The 20668-nt window shown below is 37.4% G+C and overlaps 1 protein-coding gene across 3 annotated transcripts in view; it reads left to right on the top strand.

The window, feature by feature from the left end:
- Positions 1 to 20668, top strand: part of VPS41 (VPS41 subunit of HOPS complex) — a 194022-nt gene that overhangs the window by 37132 nt on the left and 136222 nt on the right. For all 3 annotated transcript variants that reach the window (XM_037837118.1, XM_037837116.1, XM_037837117.1), the window contains exon 4: positions 1288 to 1365. In XM_037837118.1, the coding sequence (XP_037693046.1) occupies positions 1288 to 1365 (78 nt within the window). The remainder of the gene's footprint in view (positions 1 to 1287; positions 1366 to 20668) is intronic.

Raw genomic sequence — 20668 nt, 5'->3', positions numbered from 1 at the left:
TCGTGTTTGCACCAGGCTTGCTGTCTGCCCTGGATGACTAATCGTCATGGCACCTGGTGCATTCAAGCAGGCCTGTGCAGCGAATCGTCATACCTAGTTATGTCTGCACACCTGATGTTTTATTAACCAGTATTGATTTTTTTACCCAGGGGACTTTTTTATTCCTGAAAAAAGGCAACCTTGCAGGAGTGAAAGGCATTGCAGGGGCTGAATTTCTAATGAACCCCTTCTTTCCCTTTTTGTGGCTCCTCTTTAATGTAGCTTCATATTTTAAGTGCCTGAACTGAAATTTCATTTTAAGCAATTCCATTTTGATAAATCCTTTTAAATCTTGACTTTCTGTAGGGTTATTTTTTAAAGATTGTGCTGCTTGACTGAAATGCTTAGTAGTGCTTGTAAATTTGAGCATTTCATTATAGGCTGCAACGAAGCATGCTCACATGCAATGAAATACAGATAATTTAGGACTATTTGAGTAATGCTTAAAGGTAAAAAAAAAAAAAAAAGAAAGAAGAAAAGTCTCATGTCGTATTTCAGGTAGTGCTAAAGTTTCTTCAGATTGTTTAGGATTAGTTCCAAGAATTAAAGAAACAGTGGAGGTTATGAACCAGTTTTATATCATAAGATGAATATGCAGGTCAGCAGTTATTTTATGAAAGAATTTTTTTTTTTTTTGCGGTAGAATGTACATATTTACACTCAATATTATCAATGAACTTTTATGGGCACATTCTAAAGCTAACTGTGGTATAGTAAATCCATCTGAGTTCTTTCATTCCTCAGTATATGATGAATTTTCCATGCTAAAAAAGAATATTTTATTGTTTTTGTGCATACATAGTCAAACTTTTAAATATACACAATTTACACATTTGCCATAAATTTAGGGGAGTTTCTTAATCATTCCTTTCTAACTTTGAGTTCAGCTGTAGGTTGCTCGTGCTTTCACAGCTGCGTTTTTAATTTATTGCCTCAGTCCATCAGGCCTTGTGTATAGACTGCATACACACCATTAGTTGTCAGTAGATTAGGGTCCTTGTGAGTCATTCTGACAGCTAGCTTGCACTATCACAATAAAATAGGCTTCTGGCTCTGTTCTGTTATTTTGGTGAAGCTGGAAACAAGCCTTCTCCAAGGAATGCGTATCTTCTGAGATGCTGCAGATCATTTATACATTAAGCATCTTAATGTTGAAAACAATTGTATTAAAAAAAAGAAAAGAAAATAGTTGTACTACTAATTGTGTGTTAATGGCATGTTAATTTACTGACACTTCTCTTCTTACAGTTTTTGGCATTGGGCACACATTATGGCAAGGTTTATTTACTTGATGTCCAAGGGAACATCACTCAGAAGTTTGACGTAGTAAGTATACAGCATAAAATAATGTGTGTGCTAAACTTCATGATAAAATTTTGCACTTTAGAATGTTAATTTTACCAATTTCTTCTAATAACATAAAAGAGTGATCTATATTTTATATATAGAACAAAAGTAAATAAAGGCTCTTTAACAGTTAAATCGGAGTGCCTAAGAATATAACTCTGAACTTTATAGTATATACTAACATAAAGATGGGCTTATAAAGAAAGAGGTCCTGTACACATTATATATTTTGGTCAGGTATCTTTTATAAACTCACAATTCTCTATCTATTTTTATAAAGCTATTTGATTGCATTTCTTTAGTTTATTATAGTTAGCCATTTGACTTTAAATGGAGCATTAAAATAGTCCTGTGTATGTTCTTTTTAAATTGTACCAGATAAGAAATACTTTAAGGCTTTTTTAAAGTCAGTAATAGTGCTTATTTACTTACTCTGGGAGTTTGGGAAATCCTTAAAGCATGAGCCCCCTCATTTGGTGACTAATGTCAGTTGTAAGTACATGACCCATCATCTTCTCAAGATGACAAATGTAATTGAAAATTTATCGATTAGCTTCCTGGTATAGTATATTTCTTCCAAGTATATAAAGCTAACATTTAAGCTAATATTTTATGTGAATGTTCTGGTGCTTGGACTCTTAGGGGATTATATTGGTTGAAAGCGAAGAACCAGGCTTTTTATCTTTTAAATTGTGATTTGGGATCATTGAGGATGAGGGAAATGCTGAATTTGAAGCTTGGTTTTGGTGTTTAAGATGTACCTTGAAAGTATTAGGAACTTCCATGTTTATGTGAATATGAACATTTGGGGGAAGAGAAGTCAGTACTTGTTGAAGGATCCATCTTAAGGTATTGATATAGCTTGCAAAGGAAATCATGGTTTTTAAAGCTGTTACAGCTGACATATTGCATGTAAAAGGAAAAAGGAATGCTTTGTTTTGCTTTAAAGAAACGCAAACATGGAATGATGACAGAGTCTTTGGAGTGGTCCAGGCAAGGAATTACGTGCTGTAATCATACTGATACATCAGGCAAGTGTGTGTGTTCTTATTTGCCTTAGTATCCCTTTCAGCCCAGAGGAATATACTGTTGACCCTCCTTCATCTACCTCCTGGACACTAGACAAGTATCTTGGTGACCTAAGCATTCAGTCCTTCACTCTCTGGCCATTAGAGTGTGTAGCCAATGCTAAGCCAGGGCTCTTTTGCCTGGTATTATGCATGTCTTCTCATCTTTAAAAAATAGCTTGCCCTGTATGATCTCTTAAATTTCCTTCAGTAGTGTAATGATTCTGTGACACTCTGCTTCTAAGATTTTATGATATTGTATAGAAATTCCAGTGCTTGCTTGCTAAGGTTCATGGGCATTCACTGTTGGTTCCATTGCCAAAAGAGAAATCAAGAAAAGTACTATAGGAGTTTATTCATTTATTTGTTCATTCATTCAGTCTTTGTGTTAACTCAGAACAAGCCTTTAGTCATGTCTTGTCTGATGTCAGTTTTTTGTAAAATATATACTAAATCCTCATTCAGGTAATTTTTGGTATCATCCATAAGTTTGTCTGTATCTTTTTTCACTTCTTTTTATAGGTCCTGCCCTGTGACATTTTTGAAAAAAATTGTTATCCATAGTTCTGCACTGTTTGGGGGAGGAAGAGAAGTGATTTGGGACTATTTTTGTTTATCTTACCCAATAATTTGATAGTTTGCTGTGGAAAAGTTTTGCATGAGGCCATGACCTCTTCAGGATCATTACTACATTAGGAATATGGTTTTTGGGTGACAAATTTCATATTGTTGTTATCTTTTGAAAGAAGCCTTAATCTTTACCTTTTCATCTCTGCTGGGTTTTTTTCCTCTGTTATTTTCCAGTTTCTGATGATGTGGTTGATTTGTGGGGTTCTGTATAATTCCTTCTATAAAAACACTGTTATGACTAGATTTTGCTAATGTTGTCTGAATGTTAAAGTTGCCATATTTAATCAAGATTTTTCTTTTCAATTGAAACATGAGAGTGAAGCAAACATTTAAAAAAATAATGAACAAACACTCCTGACTTTGGTTTTCACTTCTTGGTGAAAACAATTTAAAGAAATTAAAATTAGATAAAATAATAACATCTCACATTTGTATAACACTTTTTATTTTCACAAGAAATATCTCTTCAACTCTTTCATTTCTTTTATAGTTTTGATTCCTGTAGTAAAAGCCATGAAGCCTTGATTCTTAAACCTCACTGATCAATAGGGTTTTATTTGGCAGGGGGTTAGAGTCATCAAGGAAACTTTATTTTAAAAAGGTTTTTCAGGTGATTCTGATATGTGAGCTGGGATGAAACGATGGCACTAGAGAATTCTAGCTTTAAATATATGTGATGTGGAAGAAAGAACATATCTTCTGCATGTTGAAGAAAGGTGTTTGTTTTCCCGTTAATATTTCAGGAGGAATGCTATGTGGCAGAATCTACTAAAGCTAAGCGTATGCCTGCCTGATGGCCGAGCAGTTCCACTCCTAGGTATATATTCAAGGAAAATGAATGCATATGTCCTCAGAAAACATACGCAAGACTGTTAGTAGCTAGTTACATCATAAATAGACCCAAACTAGAAACAACCCAAATGTCTGTTGGAGGTGGAATGGATGAATAGTGGTGCATCCTTAGCGTTCTTAGAAAAAACCACTGATAGACACGACAATGTGGATGAATTTCACAGACTTAATTGTTCTGCTAAAGAAGACAAACTTGAAGGAGTGTATGCTTTATGATTCCTTTTACATGAAAAATCACGAGAAGACAAAACTGAACTATGGTGATAGAGGTCAAACGGTTTGACCTGGGAGGTATTAGGGACTCTTCTGGAGTTCTCTTCCCTCCCTAATCGTTCTGATCCATTCACCATCTTCTGGGTATTGCCTTGGACACACTTTTTCCCAAGCCTTTTTTTTTTTCTAATTAAAATTTTAATCAAAGCCATTCATTTGCTAATTGTTCCATTTCTGTATACCTGTATAGCGATATCAGAATTAACTATACCCTGTGGGAAACAAGTGGATTATTGTCCTAAGGTGCCCCCGCCCCCCGCTATGAACTCCTGTATTATTACTGTTTCACTTGTGGTGTGAAATAAAGGGCAAGGGCCATGTCTCATGCTATATGCTTCTCCCTTCTCCTGCACTTCTCCTTCTTCAGGGTTATTTGGTGCTCAGCAAGTGGGTATCAGCTGTCTTGAGACATACCCATGAAACTTGTTATTTTTCTGTCATTACTTAACCTCTCAGCAGGACCTCTGGGAGCCAGAACTCTGCTCTCCTTTATATTGTCCAATCCTCAGCTCCGCATTGGATTTATAATTAGGAATTTTTATATTGAGATCTGAACCTTAACTCCTACTTTTGGAAAGTAGCCCTTATATTCAGCAATACTTAGTTTTTAATATATACTTGAGCCTTCCTTAGTTGCTATAGGAACTTTATAAACTCATCACATTATAGAAGTTGAGGAGACTTGAGAGATCATCCCCGATACAAAAGGTGCTAAATTAGGAAGCCTGAGGGAAATTGGGCCTGAGCTGTTGGTTATGTGTTCCCTGTCCACTTACTCCTCTATCCTCTTCTGACTCATTCCAGGCCTGCCTCACATATCTAGACATTCTTAGTAGTAGGTTATTTCCCTTACCTAAGTCTAAAAAGATGTTTTTGCAATTGGATCCTTGCTTGCGAATGATCATGGTTTTATTTCTTTCTTTGGGCTTTGGGACTTGGGTATCTTTCAGATTGCACTCCTGGCCTTTTGCTGCTTTCTTGGGTTTACAGGAATTTCTCTGTAATGTAAATCAGCTCTTCTTTCCTCCTTCCTTTGTATTGACATATAAATGTTTTTTTTTCAGGATCACCATCTTTCTTTTCATGTTTCAGCAAAGGAAATGCTTATTATGTTCCTTTTCTCTCCCCCTTTGCCAATATAATCCTGAAAATTTAGTGTTCCTTTAAATTCTTAAACTGCATTTTTAATATTCACAAACACCTCTTTTATCCTTCATGTGATTTAATCACCTCCTTCTCTGTGTTCCCTCTGCTTCTTGAACATGCAATACTTTAGTAGAAATTATTTGCATCAGTGCATTCTTCCCTTAGAATGGGAACTTCCTGAGGTCGGTTGTATGAGTGATTTATCTCTGCAAACTCAGTGCTCAGCATGAAAGCTGATGCATAGTGAGAAGTCAATAAAAGTTAGCTAAACTAATAGTTTTAATCTGAGAAGTTCCATAGATCTGGATAATTTTGCATATAATCAAGGTTTACACCTTCCTTTCCCACACTGAGATTAACTGAGATTACTGAGTTTTGCATATAATCAAGGTTTACACCTTCCTTTCCCACACTGAGATTAACTGAGATTACTGAGTATAGATTATAAAAAATCATATGCACATGACCACCTCTTTGAGGGTTAAAGTAGATGCGGTGCCTTCATTATTCCCTTGAAGAGTGCAGCTATTTTGGGCTCAATTGTAAAGTGGCCAGAGCAGTGCTGGAGTGACTATTCATTGTAACAACCTTTCGTACAGCTCTAAAAACGTAATCAGTCTATCCTTGAACAAAGAAGCACTGCTCTAATATTGGCTTACTGTGATTTACTTATCAACCTGAAGCAAATACCACCTGTAGTAGGCAGTTCTGGATGTGACAGCATTAATTGGGAAGCATGGCAATACTGTATCTTTTGATATTATCAAAACGGTACACTGATGGCTCAAATGTGCCAGTGCCCGTAATACCTGTCTAAGACTGATTGACAGGTTTAAGATTCTTGTGTGTTTAAAGAACCTATTTTCTATATTAGAACTCAGTATTTTGAGTGATAAGAAACGTGTCAAATGAATTGAGAATTACTTAAATGGAAATCATTCTAACTTCTGATAAATAATGCCAAGGAAACTCATCTTTCCAATTTCCTACATTTCCTTCTCAAAAAATCTCGTTTGTGGATTAAGTATTTATAGGTAGCTTGATACCATTGGTGGCATTCATGCACAGAGGTAGCTAAGAAAACATGCAGGTTTAAGAATGCTTCACTCATTTAGAGTAAAGTGTTGTATTTACAGAATGTTGTGATATCCAACTTTTTAGTAGTAACTTTATTTCAGTAATTACCTCTTACAAACAGCTAAAAATTAAAAATATTTCTTCACTGAATGAGATTACCCTGATAATTCCATATATTCCAAAGTCAAGATTGTGGCAATTTAACTCTTTGAACATGACTCTGAACTCCATTTTGGTGGTTCTGTTTTTGGGGAGTCAGACACTTATTGGAAGTAAGCTTATTAAAAGAGTTGTCAAATGTGGAGACTCAGAGGTGTGATTAACTTTGCAAGTAAGAGATGGGAAACCTGCAGGAAGTGAAATTTGAGGTGAATCTTGAAGGATAAATGAGAGTTTTTTCAGGTTGCTGGATTTGCTGGACAGGGTGATGCATTCTTCCTGTGAAATAGGGAATCATGAAAGAGCAGGGGACACTTATCACAGACATTTTATCTACAAATGGATTTAGTTTTACCTCCAATAGCTTGAGAGTTGGAGTGGAGAGAAAAGAATGGATGGTGAAATGCAGTGAGAGTTAGAGATTTATTTGGCAGATTTGGCAGAAGGACCAAAGGGAAAAGAAATGGCATGTTTTTGTCCTTGTGGTAACTGACTTTGAAGTGCAGAAAGATGATGTTTAATCAGATGTCATGAACCAGAAGGCATGGATTTTAATATATGGGTAAGGTATGAGTGTCTATGTATACAGTTTAATCACAAAGAATTTGTTCCTTGATTTTGTTTACAGTAGAATTTTTAGTCTCTGGGAACCCTGACTGAATGTGTTTCAAGTAATACTTCTTTCTTAAACAAGCTCTGCTTTTTATTTGAATAGCTTTATTGTATTTAGCCTTTGCCAGAAATTATTTCTTTAGCTATAATTCCCAAGTATTTTTCACTTAATAGAATCATGATAGATTAGGGTAGATAAGAGTTGAAAGGATATTTTGTTCATCCATCCATCCATCCATCCAAGACTTAAAATTCTTACACAGCATTCTTGTCACTTGGTTGCCAGTTCTTACTTTATACGTCTGGTAAGAAGAAAGTAATTACAACCAAGAACAGGTATTTAATCATAACATTTAGCTTTTGTTAGTTGAACTGATTGTGAAGGAAGAAACTCAGTAAAATTAAGCAAAATGAAATAAATCACACCACTAAACACTTACTACATTGGCTAAAATTTTAAAAAGACTGAACATTCCAAGTGTTGGTAAGGATGTGGAGGAACTGGAACTCTCATACACTGCTGGTGGAGATGTAAAATGGTACAACCACTTTAGAAAATAGTTCCATGGTTTTTAAAACAAAACCTACCCTTATCATATGATTCACCCCATTCCACCCTTAGAAAATGAAAGCCTATGTTTGTACAAAGACTGTGCATGAATGTTCATAGCAGCTTTATTTATGATAGCCCCAAACTGGAAACAGTCTAAATGTCTGTCAGTAGTTAAGCGGATAAACAAAATGTGGTATGTCCGTACAGTAGAATCCTATTGACCACTGAAAGAAATGAGCTATTGAGACATGCCAAACATGGATGAATATCAAATCTGTCATGCTATGTGAAAGAAGTAAGGCTCAAAAAGGTTACATGCTGTGTGATTGCATTTCTATGAAATTCCAGAAAATGCAAGCCATTGTAGTGACAGAGCACATCACAGGTTGCTTGGAAATGATGCAAAGGTGACATGGAATGGCTACAAAGTGGCATGAGGAAACTTGTAGGGGTGATGGATATATTCATTGTGGTGTGGATATATTCTTGACTGTGGTAAAGCTTCATGAGTATATATATATATTCAAAGCTTATCAAAATGTACACTTTAAATATGTGCAGTATATAATTGCATGTCAATTATGTCTTAATAAACCTGCTTTAAAATAATGAAATAATGATAGAAAACAAGCTACATTAAAAAAACGAAACTATGGACCCAGAGGTGGCATTTACACATCAAAGTACTTAGGATATTTGCATATATGTAGCACCAAGTTGTTGGGTACTCTTTAAGGTGTATGCCATTATAAATGGCAGCCTGCATGATTGGATCTAGATAATCCAAATTATTGGCTTCTTTGGCTTTTCAAAAGAATTATGATTGTCAAAGGAAAAAAAATCTATCTTTTAAAAAATTGTTTTGTTTCTTTGTGGGGAAAATCCTAAAACTTCAGTTTTCATGATAGGTAGAAGAATTTTACCGATATTATCAATATCTTATTCTTGTTTTGAGTTCTGTATTTGCATAACTAATATGTGTTATGAATTGTATATCCCTTTTGATAGAGCTCTACTTATAGAAATGATATAATGACTTGAGAGTGAATAGGTAAGTTTTTTTTTTTTTTTTTTTTAGGTTTCCTTATAGCCTGGGCACTCTCTATTTCAGGTCGACAAAAGCCTTGTTTGTAATAAGTGAGTGAATGGCTTCTCTGCTGACTGTCTTGTTTGAGTGCATTTGCCCACTTACCAGAAAACTTCCAGAATTTTGTTGAGTTTTCTCAAAAAGTTTCATCTCAAGGGAGAGAATTAAATGCCCTGTGAAGTAGTCTAAACATCCAATTCTATTTTACTGTAGTGGGAAGAAATTAATGTATTAGTTAGGGTGCATTTGGTTGCTCAGTGACAGAAATCCAACTCAGCCAGGTTTAGCCAAAAATAGAATTTACTGGATCACATTGTTATAAGTCAAGATGAAGTGGCGCTTCAGTCACAGCAGATTTCAAGGGCTCAGACAATGTCTTATAGCATCCGTCTGTAGGACAGGCGTTTTTTATCTGGTGGGCAACACGGTCAGCTACTGTCCAAGACTGGTGTCATGGCACTGTAATCCTCACAAGAGAGATGACACTCTTTCTTCAGTATCTGTGGCTAAAACTTCACAGAAAGGACTTTGGGTCTGGTTAGGGTATGCAGTTGATGCAGTGGCTGGAGTTCATTGATAGGATACTCTGGCCAGGCCTGAGAGAGGATTGGGGGTTGGGTGGGGTGAGCCCCATCTTAGTCATAGAGAGTGAGTTTCTTAAAGGAAAAAGCAGGTCTGTTACTGTCTGGAGTTGTCCAGAAACCAACTTTGCATTGCCCTGTACACTTACTTGAATGATGCTAAATCTAGGAGTGATACTGGGGTGAATGTCCTTGTGTGGGTGGGGAATCTTGTGACTGATTATTTTTCTGTAAATTCTTAAAGGTAAAATCACTGGGTCAAAAGCTATAACCATTTTAAAGATTTTGCTACAGATTGCTTCCTTTTCCTGCAGCAAAATTATACCACTTATATACCCACTGGCACTTTATGAAAGTTTATCACTGTATCGTCACCAACATTGGGCATCTTCGTTCAAAAATATTTTGCCAATTAGATTCCTAGAAAATGGGAATTCATTGATTTAGTTTGTATTTTTCTGGTTAATAATGAGGCGTTTTACTCTTTTGAGAGTTGTTAGTTCATATACTTTGTCAGTATGGGAGGGAAGTACTAAATTGATTTCTAATGAAAGATGTTCATTGTTTACAAGCAAAAATAAAAACATTGAAACAAGTAACACAACATTGATCAGGGCAGCTCATATGACATGTTATCATGCTCCAGTCAGAATTAAGTTATCAGCCAGTGAAATTTAACATTGCAAAGGAATCTTTCGACTAGCAAATAAAACACTGTTGATTTACTTTTAGGAGAACATCCACATTCACACTGAATTAATATTTAAAATTTGAAGTTTGTTTTCATTTGTTTGTAATTTATACACTTGCTTTGTTTCTTTAGTTTTATAAAAGCTGTAATCATAAGATGTCTGTGTGGACTCAGTTTTAAGAGTGGGTCTTTTTGTTAAAATGTTACTTACTCAAAGAACTATAGATCAATCAGGAACACAGACAACTCAGAAAGAAAATGGGCAAGGAATGTGAAGAGGCATTCACCGAAGAAGAAAACCAGATGCCCAATAAGCACATGAAAAGATGCTCAGTTTCTCTAGTAATAAGGGAGCAATCAGGGAAATGTAAATTAAAATAACCACAAATAAGCTATCACATCCATTTAGATACAAGTGATGGGAGAGGGAACTGGGAGCTCGAATCCAGCGATGGAGGAAAACATCTTCTCCCCATCTATGGCTTAACTTGAAGGTATTTATGGTATTTTCAGTTGTTCAGAGATGTTTTATTTTAATGCAGTTAAATATATATCAATATTCTTGTTTATGGTTTGCGTTTTTTTTGTGTGTGTCTTCTGAAGGAAAAATTATTTACTCCCACGAAGTTGTAAAAATACCATTCTATATTTTCTTCTAAAAGTTTTGCTTTTTACCTTGTCATCACATTTCCTTAAGAAAAAAATCCTCATTGTATTATAAGGAGAAGAATCTATTCCTTGATATTATGATGGAGGCTGAAGTTCTTGCCTTGTCAGGAAAAAAAAGAATTCACAAAAGTCTGCACCCCCTGAACCTACTGATTTCCCAGCTTTTTTTCCTTAGCCCTACTGCAGCCTTTGACTGGGTTGCATTACTGGCAATTCTTCTATCCCAGAATTGATTTAGAAGGAGAAGTGCTGATGGAATAATTAGAGTTGAAGCTGCTGAAAAGGCAGTGATGTTCATCAGAAGGATGGCTAGTCAGATTTCTGGAGTCAGTGGGCTGTGGGGTCCTGAGCCAGAGGTTGGCTGGTAGATAGCATTGTGGGTGCAAACCCAGCCTCTGGTTTCAGATTCCTGGTTTCTCGCTCTTGCCACAAGCTCATTAACTTGGGCAAGTTACTTCTGTTTCCCTATATTTATTTGTATATATAAAAATCATATTTATACCCCTGATTTATATGATTATTATATGATTATTTGAAGGATTAAATGAGTTAATACAAGTAAAATATATAGCATGGGGGTTCATAAATGTTACCCTTTATTAGGAAGTAGAATCAAGCCAAAGGAATTCTTACCGCTCTTCAGGTAGCAGGTTTGCATTCCCAGCTGACCCCAGGTATATGTGAGTACCACTCATCAGTTGTGCTTGTTATTTCAACTTGTAATTATTGACAGTTCCTCTCAGAGTCTTTACTACTATAGTTATGTGTTTATCCAGCTGCCCCATAATTCCACAGAAGCAGCCACTTGATCCCCCAATTGTTAGTCAAGCCCTGGGACTTTGCCAGCTAATCTGTTCCATCCTCAGGCACCTTTTTCTTATTTCTGATGATGAAAAAGAGCCAGCAAATAAAAATTTAAAAAAAAATCCATAGAAATCAAGAGAAGACATGTTGTGGCATCTCTATTTTCTTTGCTTCTCTAGGGTATGTGCCATTTTTCCCACATTATGGTCTTCTTGACTATAAGCACACACATTTCTTCTCTTTGTGTGTTGGAAGAGGAATAAAAAGGTGCTGGTGCTTCCAAAGCCCCTCATCATAAGTGTCCCTAGGGCTGTGTGTATGTTTGGGCAATTGCACTGCATCACAGTGGCACTCTTATTCTACACCATCCATCTTCATGACAACTGGAATGCTCATATTTGACATGGCCCTTTCTCTAAGATGCTGGGGATTTTTATCAAATGCAAATTGGGAAAAATGTTAATGATGTGAAGGGTTAAAACCCTCAGTGATTTGAAAATCCAAATGGAATGAGTCTTATCACAAGCATTTTACTACCTATGGAGGAGACTTATTATTTTTTAATTCATTTATATGGTTGGCTTTAGTGTTTGTTGTACCTATGACAAAGAAACTTAGAAGAGAGGGAGGGAAAAAGGAAAAAGAAGGAAAGAAGAAAGAGAAACTTCTGTTGCATGCTTGTTCTTACTGGCTGATTTTTCTGCTTGCCCCATCAGTTCTTTGTTTATTTGGGGGTGGATATCTTTTACCACATGGCACAAATAGGTTTATTTCTTTCTTCTGGGCCAGTCAAGGTAAAGTCTCTTACTCTTTTTCAGTCTAAAATACTGGAGCCAAGAAAAAAGCCATCTTTGCCCAGATGCAGAAATGAGGTTTTTCCAGGCCCCTGATGCACGCCATCTCTTCAGAAGGCCCTGTTCTCTTCTTTGCTACAAAGTTTACTTCCTTCTCTATGATATTCTACCCTCCATCATCTCTACTACATCCCCTTGATGCTGCTTTTAGCTGGTTCTTCCCTTTGCTCATTCTTTATATTGCCCCCACTCTTATTCAAGTCTTTATTGGCTCTCACCTGGGTTATTGCAGTAAAGCCAACTGATCTCCCTGTCTCATGTGCCTTCTAATCCATCCTTCAACCAGCAGTCCAAGTAATCTTCTTAAAGTAGCACTGGGATTTTATTACTCCCCTCACTGAAAACAGCAGTGACTCGTTGTTGCCTGTGTAATAAAACGAAGCCCTTCAATGCAGTACTTGTGGCTTCCACTATCTGGCCTTAGCAGTCTATTCTCCCACACTGGGGCCTACACTGTATCTAAACTTTGTTCCTTGGCTCTTGCTGGAATGTGCTTGCTTTCCTGTCTTTGCCTGTGGAAATACTCAGCTTCCCATCTTATCTATGTCACCTTCCCTGATGACTCCAGGCAGAAGCCAGCTCACCTTTTAAAATATTTATTTGATATTCATTTAGCAGTTGCTTCTTATTCCTTCAGAAATTCTCAAAGGATGTGCTAGGATTTTACAGATTAATAAAACTCAGCCCCCATTCTCAGGTAGAAATCAGTTGTCGTATAAATGATGGTCTTTAATATAATGTATTAAATTATGAAATAAAAGTATGTACATAATGCTGGGATCACAGGCTCTGGATACAAGCATCTTGAAGGCAAGCTTGGGTTTGTCCTTTTTTTTTTTATTCTCTTCATATCACATAGGAGTTTGGTAATATTAGCTGCTCTTTTGCTAAATGCATTTACTAGTGAATTGTTTTTCTGCATTCTCTTACAGTGATTCAATGACTGCTTTTCTCTGGTGACTCCACTTTCCTTTTCTATCACTCCTTTGTATCTTTGTTGAACACATGTATAAGCAAGGAAAATATTCACTCAGTGTAAGAAGAAATCATTTTCATCATACTTAACATGGTACATTTTTCCATATTGAAAACTGTCAGTTTTATTTCTTTTCAGGTCATTTATATGGGGAAAATGTTTTTCTTTCTAATAAAATAAAAACCACATTGTCTCACAAAGAGCAGTGTCAGGCCTATGGTGGGTGCTGAACAATTCTTTGCTGAGACATGAATGCTGGAAAAAAGAGACTTTGCTGGCTCCTTATGCTATTGCTTGGACTGATTTATTTAGAAACCCCCTTTAAATGCTTTCCTCACTTACCTGCCAAATTTAGTATTGTAGACAACACAGGGGGACCAGAATGCAACTCCTTCAAAAAGTCTACTCTGAACTGCTGACCAGATTTAACTCTTTCGCAGTGGCAGTGGAAGGTGGGCATTGCAGGCTTGCGGGGGGGGGGGGGCGGGTAATGAGTTGTGACCTGGGGTTTGCTGGTCATCTGTCTCACTGCAGAGGAGGACTGCAGAGTTTCCCGGAAGGTTGCTCTCTTAAACTCCAACAGTCTCGGTGATTTGTAAGCTTAATAAGGGCAAGGGCCATGTTTACTTTGTTCACCCCCATGTGCCCGGTAGCCAGCACAGTCCCTGGCATGTGAATAAAAGGGGATGTGGACCAAAAGCCTGTTTTCCCCTTGTTTTGGAGTAGTACTTTAATCAGTGCCCAGATGGTGAATAAACTGTCTTGAGGACATGGTTACAATGTGGTGTGTGCAGGGTGGCCTCCTGCCATTGTCTGTGGGGATGTGGCAGGCACTGGCAGAAGATGAAGTTTAACAAAAGGAAAACAACTCTACGAATCAGCAGTATGACAGCTGCTTAGGAGGCAATCCCTTCCAAATCCTCCCTGTGCTTTTAAAGGTTGCTTGGATTTAGCAAACTAACATCTGTCTAATAAGTCTTCTGTGAGCCCAAAGGCCTGTCCATAGCCCTGCCTCTGCTGAGGTTGCTGCCGTCCTGGCAGGGTGCAGCTATGGGGTGAATGTCTAAGTTTTATCCCCATCAGGCTCAACCACAGGGCTGCTTGTCTCCGGTACCTGGTAGGGACAGCAGCCCAGGGCTTGGGGGTTAAATGAGGTTGCAAATGGTTGTGCACGGGGCATTGTAAGTTTCCGTATCCAAGTCAAACCCAGCGTGCCCTTTATGGGGGAGGTGGTTAAAAAACTGCTTAGAGGATATTTTTAAAAATTAAGTAGTATTTAGGGATGTTTTAATGAGTAGCAAACAATGATTTGTACACATTCTTGTAATAGAAATACAGAAAATTTAGCTCAAGCATTATCTTTAAACAACAGTGCCACAATGAATGAACAAAATTATTTTATTCCTTCCAAACAAGTGACTCCCCCTCAAAACTTCTTCCCATTCTTCTCATTCCCAGGTGGCTTTTATATCTTTAGATTTTTTTCAGGATGTCAGAGTTTAGAACAAGGGTATTGATTTTCTAATAGGGTTGGTATGAGTTTTCGATCATTAGAATGGAAGTTAAAAGTAAGTGGCCAGGTAGCAATACTTAATACGTTTTTCTTGTCCCATCAAACAGTATCATTATTGTGGAAGTTGGAGAATAGTTTACCAAGGCTGTCTGGAGATACATATCAAAAGTATGTTCTATGTAACTTGAAGTAATCATTTTATATTATTCACATTAATTGTGTAGCATCAAAGGAAAGCTGTGATGAACAATAAAGCTACTTGAAGCACTAGAGCTGGTTTGAAATCACTGGGAGTGGAATCATCTGGAGTTCCATAGATTGTAATATTTGGGAAATATTTTCAAGTGCCTGTTTTAGAAGTACAATTATTAAAATAACAGTATTGCTATGCTTAATATTTAAATAAATATGTAATCAAATGAGTACATTTCACTTAGAAATGGGGGTGAATTTTTGAAAGTTTAAATTTATGTAGTAGATGGACAATAATTCTGGTATAGAAGGATATTTCAGCCACGTTACTGTGCAAAATTAAAAAAAAAACAACTTTGCAGCTGTGCCACATTTTACCACTGTCCCTTCAGAGTGGACAATAATAGATTTGCTTTTTACATTTAAAAACGAATCTTTTTTAATTTCTCAAGTTGGAATGGATTGTTCTGATAAAGAAAGCATTTTCTCCCACCTTGAAACAGCACCTTCTGTTGTAAGTTTGATTAGCACTTCAGTAGCCTCAAATGAATGCAGTTATTAAATCTTAGTGAGGTAGGAGCTGCTTTACAACCTCATAAGAAGACACAGTTCTTGCATATTTATTTCTAACTGTGAAATCATGGGGGAAGGAGTGCCGTATACAATCACACCATCTGCTCTTCTTTAGTTGCCCAAGCCTGGTACTGAGTATTGCAAATCTTAGGTTCCAAAAGAGCCAGGGGCATGTTAGAGTTTAACTTTTCATTGAGCTTATTTGGGGCCTTTCCCATTCTTTAAATGAAAACTTTTCTTATTTTTTAAAAAACATCATTTTAACAAAATTCTGTTTCATTTTTTTATCATTCTGTTTTTATTTCATCTTAAAGAGCTTGAAATTTTGGGAGGTGTTCTAGTTAGCTAATGCTGCCAGGATGCAAAACACCAGAAATGGATTGGCTTTTATAAAGGGGGTTTATTTGGTTACACAGTTACTGTCTTAAGGCCACAAAGTGGCCAAGGTAAGTCATCAACAAACGGGTACCTTCACTGAAGGATGGCCAGTGGCATCTGGAAATCTCTGTTAGCTGGGAAGGCACGTGGCTGGTGTCTGCTCCAAGTTCTGGTTTCAAAATAGCTTTCTCCCACGACGTTCCTCTCTAGGGCGCAGCTCCTCTTCAGAGGATCACTCTCAGTTGCTCTTTGGGCATTTGTCCTCTCTTAGCGTCTCTGGAGCAAGAGTCTGCTCTCAATGGCCATCTTCAAACTGTCTCTCATCTGTAGCTTCTGTGCATTCTTCAGAGTGTCTCTCTTGGCTGTAGCAAGTGTGCTCCTTCTGTCTGAGCTTATACAGTGCTCCAGTAAACTCATCAGGGCCCATGCTGAATAGGTGGGGCCACACCTCCATGGAAACTGTCCAATTAGAGTCATCACTCGCAGTTGGGTGGGGCGCATCTCCATGGAAACACTCAAAGAATTACAATGTAATTAACACTGATACGTCTGCCCACACAAGATCAAAGATAACGGTGTTTTGGGGGACATAATACATTCAGACCGGCACAAGGGGTATGCCTGTTTCTGGTTAAATGAGATGGGCCTCAGACTCTGAAGAACTGGGGTTTTTGTTCGTTAGCGTTCATTGAGCTCGTCTATGCCAGCTGCAGGTTTAAAGTTAGATGGTGCACTGTCCCCTCTTCAGAGCTCATAGTTAAATACCAGCAACAGGCAGCAAAGTGAATTATTGTTCTGGAACAGCATCCTCAGATAAAGGGTGATGTGAAGCACACAGAGGAGGTATCCTGTCTAGCAAAAAGGAAGTAAAGAAGTAAGGAGGCTTCTCCACAGGATTGGATGCTTGTACTGACTCTTACAGAAAAAGCAGGAATCTGCCAGGTGGGTGATTGGGGGAATGGGGATGTGCATGGCCTTTTCTAGGTGGGTCACCAGCATTTTTCAAAGGTAGGGAGTTGAAAGAGAATATTTCAAAAGGTCAGGATGGCTGGCATCTTTTGGGTCTTTTGGTCTGCCTCGGGATGACCTTGGAGAGGTACGTAGAGCAGCTAATGAAGGGCCTTATTCATGACCATATATTTTATTATTCAAACAAGGACATTTTTGAAAGTGAAAGGGGGAGCTGTTAATAAGTATACCTAGACAGCAGTCTTAAAAGGACAGTGACTAGGGTAAACTGGGATGTGTGGTCACTCAACTTGAAAGCTGCTTTAAGGAGCTTATTCTTTCAACAGGGTAGAAACATGTCTCATTTGCCTGTAGGAGGATGACCTTGGGAATAGCAGTGGGGGTAGGGTGGGTGAGGAATGCGGCTGAGCATGCCTACTGGGCTTGTTTGGGAAAATGATATCAATTAGGAGACCATTTGCTAAGGCAGTGGGAATAAGGATGGATTTGAAAGATCCTGAGAGTAGAATGGCAGGATTTAGTGACTGTGGATTGCTTGCCTGGGGTGTGAGGGACAGGGACTGGTGAATTGGCCCAGAAGAGTATGTGAGCCATATCTTGTTCATTATCTGTCCCTGGTGTGAAAGCATTAAATAGCTTTACTATTTAAATGTAAGTCATCATCTCTTCACACCTTTGCATGAAAGCCATCAACTTAACTTTCTTGTAATCAGTATGTCTTTTTGTATTTGTCCATGGTAATCTGAACTTTCTAGCCTCTTCCTTTTTGTTTCTGTCACTTTAGATTTAATGTTTACCTCTGCATTATTATTTTGTTTTTAATTCTTGGTCACTTTTTCATCATATATTTATTAATCATTGTTTCCACTTTTTGTTGTTGTTGAAGACTTTTTAGTCTTCATTTGTTTAATTTGACATTTATATTCAGAATTTAATATTGCTTTGAAGTCAGACTAGGGGTGTGTCCATCATTTTTTTTCTCGTAAGATTTATTTCAATTTTTTCCCCTAGTTATTTGTCATGCTTGTTCACTTGACAGCTAAAAGATTTTTTCATTTTCTTAAGATAAGCATACTATAACTGTCGTTAAATAATTTCCCCCTAAACAATATATATGAGTCCATATATGAGTCCATGCTTTCTTAGTCTAATTTTTTTAAAAAAACTAATGTGCTGAGTAGAGATTTACAGAATATGTGCATAATTAGCAGAACCATAAATAACAAAAAGTGTTCTTGTCCTTTATTTATTCTTTTCTTCAACAAGGGAAAATGCTGTTGTCCCTGCTGAGGGAAAGTATGAAGAAAGCAGTGGTTGGCAGAGTCATTTGTCAGGAAGTGGTCATTTAAAGGAAGGCAGAAAGAGTTCCTGTTTGCTTCAGCCTCCAGGATGCTCTTGGTGATCCTTAGGGAGAGCAGGTGACAGTTGGGGGGTGGGCGGCAGCCAGGGGACTTGGTGCTCCGGAGGGAAGGGGCTATGAGGCCTGAGGCGGGGACAGGGAGTGGATGTTCTCCTGAGGAACGTGGCTGGGATTCTTACCTTTCTTTTTCCCTTTACTCAACCCCTCATTTTGGGACTTCTCTAGAAACTATCACATTTCTCACCTTCAAGATGGCTTGTTCATAAATTCATTCCCCTTCTTGAAGCCAAATACGAGTTTGTGCTGACTGGAAGGTAAAATCTCAGAGAGCTTCTGAGAAGATGCTTGGCCATTCCAGCCCTGGGATAAGTAAGTGGGAAAATAACTGTTGGCTTTTTTGAAAATTTTGTTTTGTAGATTGGTAAAGAACAATAGGCTTCTTAAATCCAGATGGAGGTCTAGCTTATCTCCAGGGTGTATCATCAGTGGAGAGTAAAATAAGTAGTAAAATGAGCTTTTCCCAAGTCTGACAGAACAGATGTTTGCCTTTGGCACATGCAGTGGAAGTGTGGCCGGCTCGCTAAGTGTGACTAAGGAGCGGGAGGCTGTCCCTGCAGCCATGGGTCTCCGAGCGAACTGAAATGAAATCCTGCCTTCTGGTTTTTATTCATCCCACTCTGTGTCCATGGGGATGCAGCATTTGTGAAGGAATCAATTATCCATTTGTTAGTCAGAGGAGCTTTACAAATTATACATTAGCAGATTGATTTCTTAAGTTCACTGTTGGGGGACCGATAGCTTAAGGTGGGATGATGAGGAGTGTCAGGGGAAAAAGAAGTCGCCACAAAGAACACCATTAAAAGCTGCTTTAGAAATGACTGTGAATTTATTCCTAATTGAAGAGCTGACATAATCCATACTAAGTGTATTTATTCCAAGCAATTTACATTAGGTAATTGATTATCACATGAGGTGTACATGTTGGTAATTTTGCCTCTTTTTTTTTAAATTTAAGAACTTGAGACCACCTGTAGTGGATTTGGATTTAGAAGGTATGCACTGGTCCTTGCCCCCTCCTGCTTACTCTGGCTTCTTTTTTTTTTTTTAATTCCATTAAGGAAACATTTTTGTATGTTCTGTAGTGTCAGCTTGACATTATTGATTTTTGAACAAACTCACTTATATTGTCCAGAATTCCAAACATGTTTCCATTTGAAATAAAATGGTAGCTAATGGAAAACACAGCTGATACCATTTTTCTTGGGTCTTCTTTTCTCTGGTCCCTTTCCCTTTTCCACATCTACTCCAGCATCCCATATTTGCAAGCACACCCCCCAGATGATATACTTAGATGCAATGCTTTCTGCTCATTCAGTTGTTGTGAAAGGTATAAAAAACTAGCAATTAGAAAAATCAGTCATTTAAGAAAGACAGAATTCTGCCCTGCAAGGTTTCCCTCCCGACTTTGAGAGTTTGCAGTATTCTTCCTCTTATATCTTGGTGATGGTGGTGGTTTATTTTTAGTAGACAGAAATAGCAGATAAATGTAAAGCATTTGTTCCTATTTATGAGAGGAAGAACACAGATGCCAGGCCAGTAAAACTGTTGCATGCAAGATTGAGAGTTGTAGTATTGCAATCCTCTTATTTTTTTGTTCTTTATTAAATGTTATGGAAACTGAACATGCATAGTGATGCTGCTCAGTTATCACTCAAGATAAAAATATGTGCTGCAGGTCCCCAGAATGAAGGCTTGAAAAATTAAAATAAATTTTGGTCCCTTCTTGTTTTTAGATTAATGTATTTTCCTTACTTATTCATATTTGGAAGATATTTAACTTCTGATTTACAAATAAGATAAATATTCATTTAGAAAATTAGCAAACCATAGAAAGGAACAACCTAAACAATAATAAATGTCAGCACCCAGATATAACCAATGCTCATATTTTGGAGTATCAGCTTCCAGTCACATCATTGATATGTAAATACCTATAATTTGGAACTATTTATAAACATTGAATCATACTACTTTTTTAAAAATGTTATTTAGATTCCTTGCTTTTAGAAATTTAGATAATTTCTGTTTTTCTGTATCTTACCAAAGAAACCCACCATGCAAAGTATCCTTGCAAAGTAATCTTTTCATTTCTCCTTGATTATATGAGATAATGCACGTTCTAAGAAATTTTGGTGCCCGTTGTCAAATTACTGCTCAGAATGCTTTTCCAAATTTGAATTCCTGCTAGCAGTGTAAGAGAAGTGTT

This window comes from Choloepus didactylus, chromosome 5 (assembly GCF_015220235.1).
Source record: "Choloepus didactylus isolate mChoDid1 chromosome 5, mChoDid1.pri, whole genome shotgun sequence".
Lineage (NCBI taxonomy): Eukaryota > Metazoa > Chordata > Mammalia > Pilosa > Megalonychidae > Choloepus > Choloepus didactylus.
This window is presented reverse-complemented; position numbering and strand designations above follow the sequence as displayed.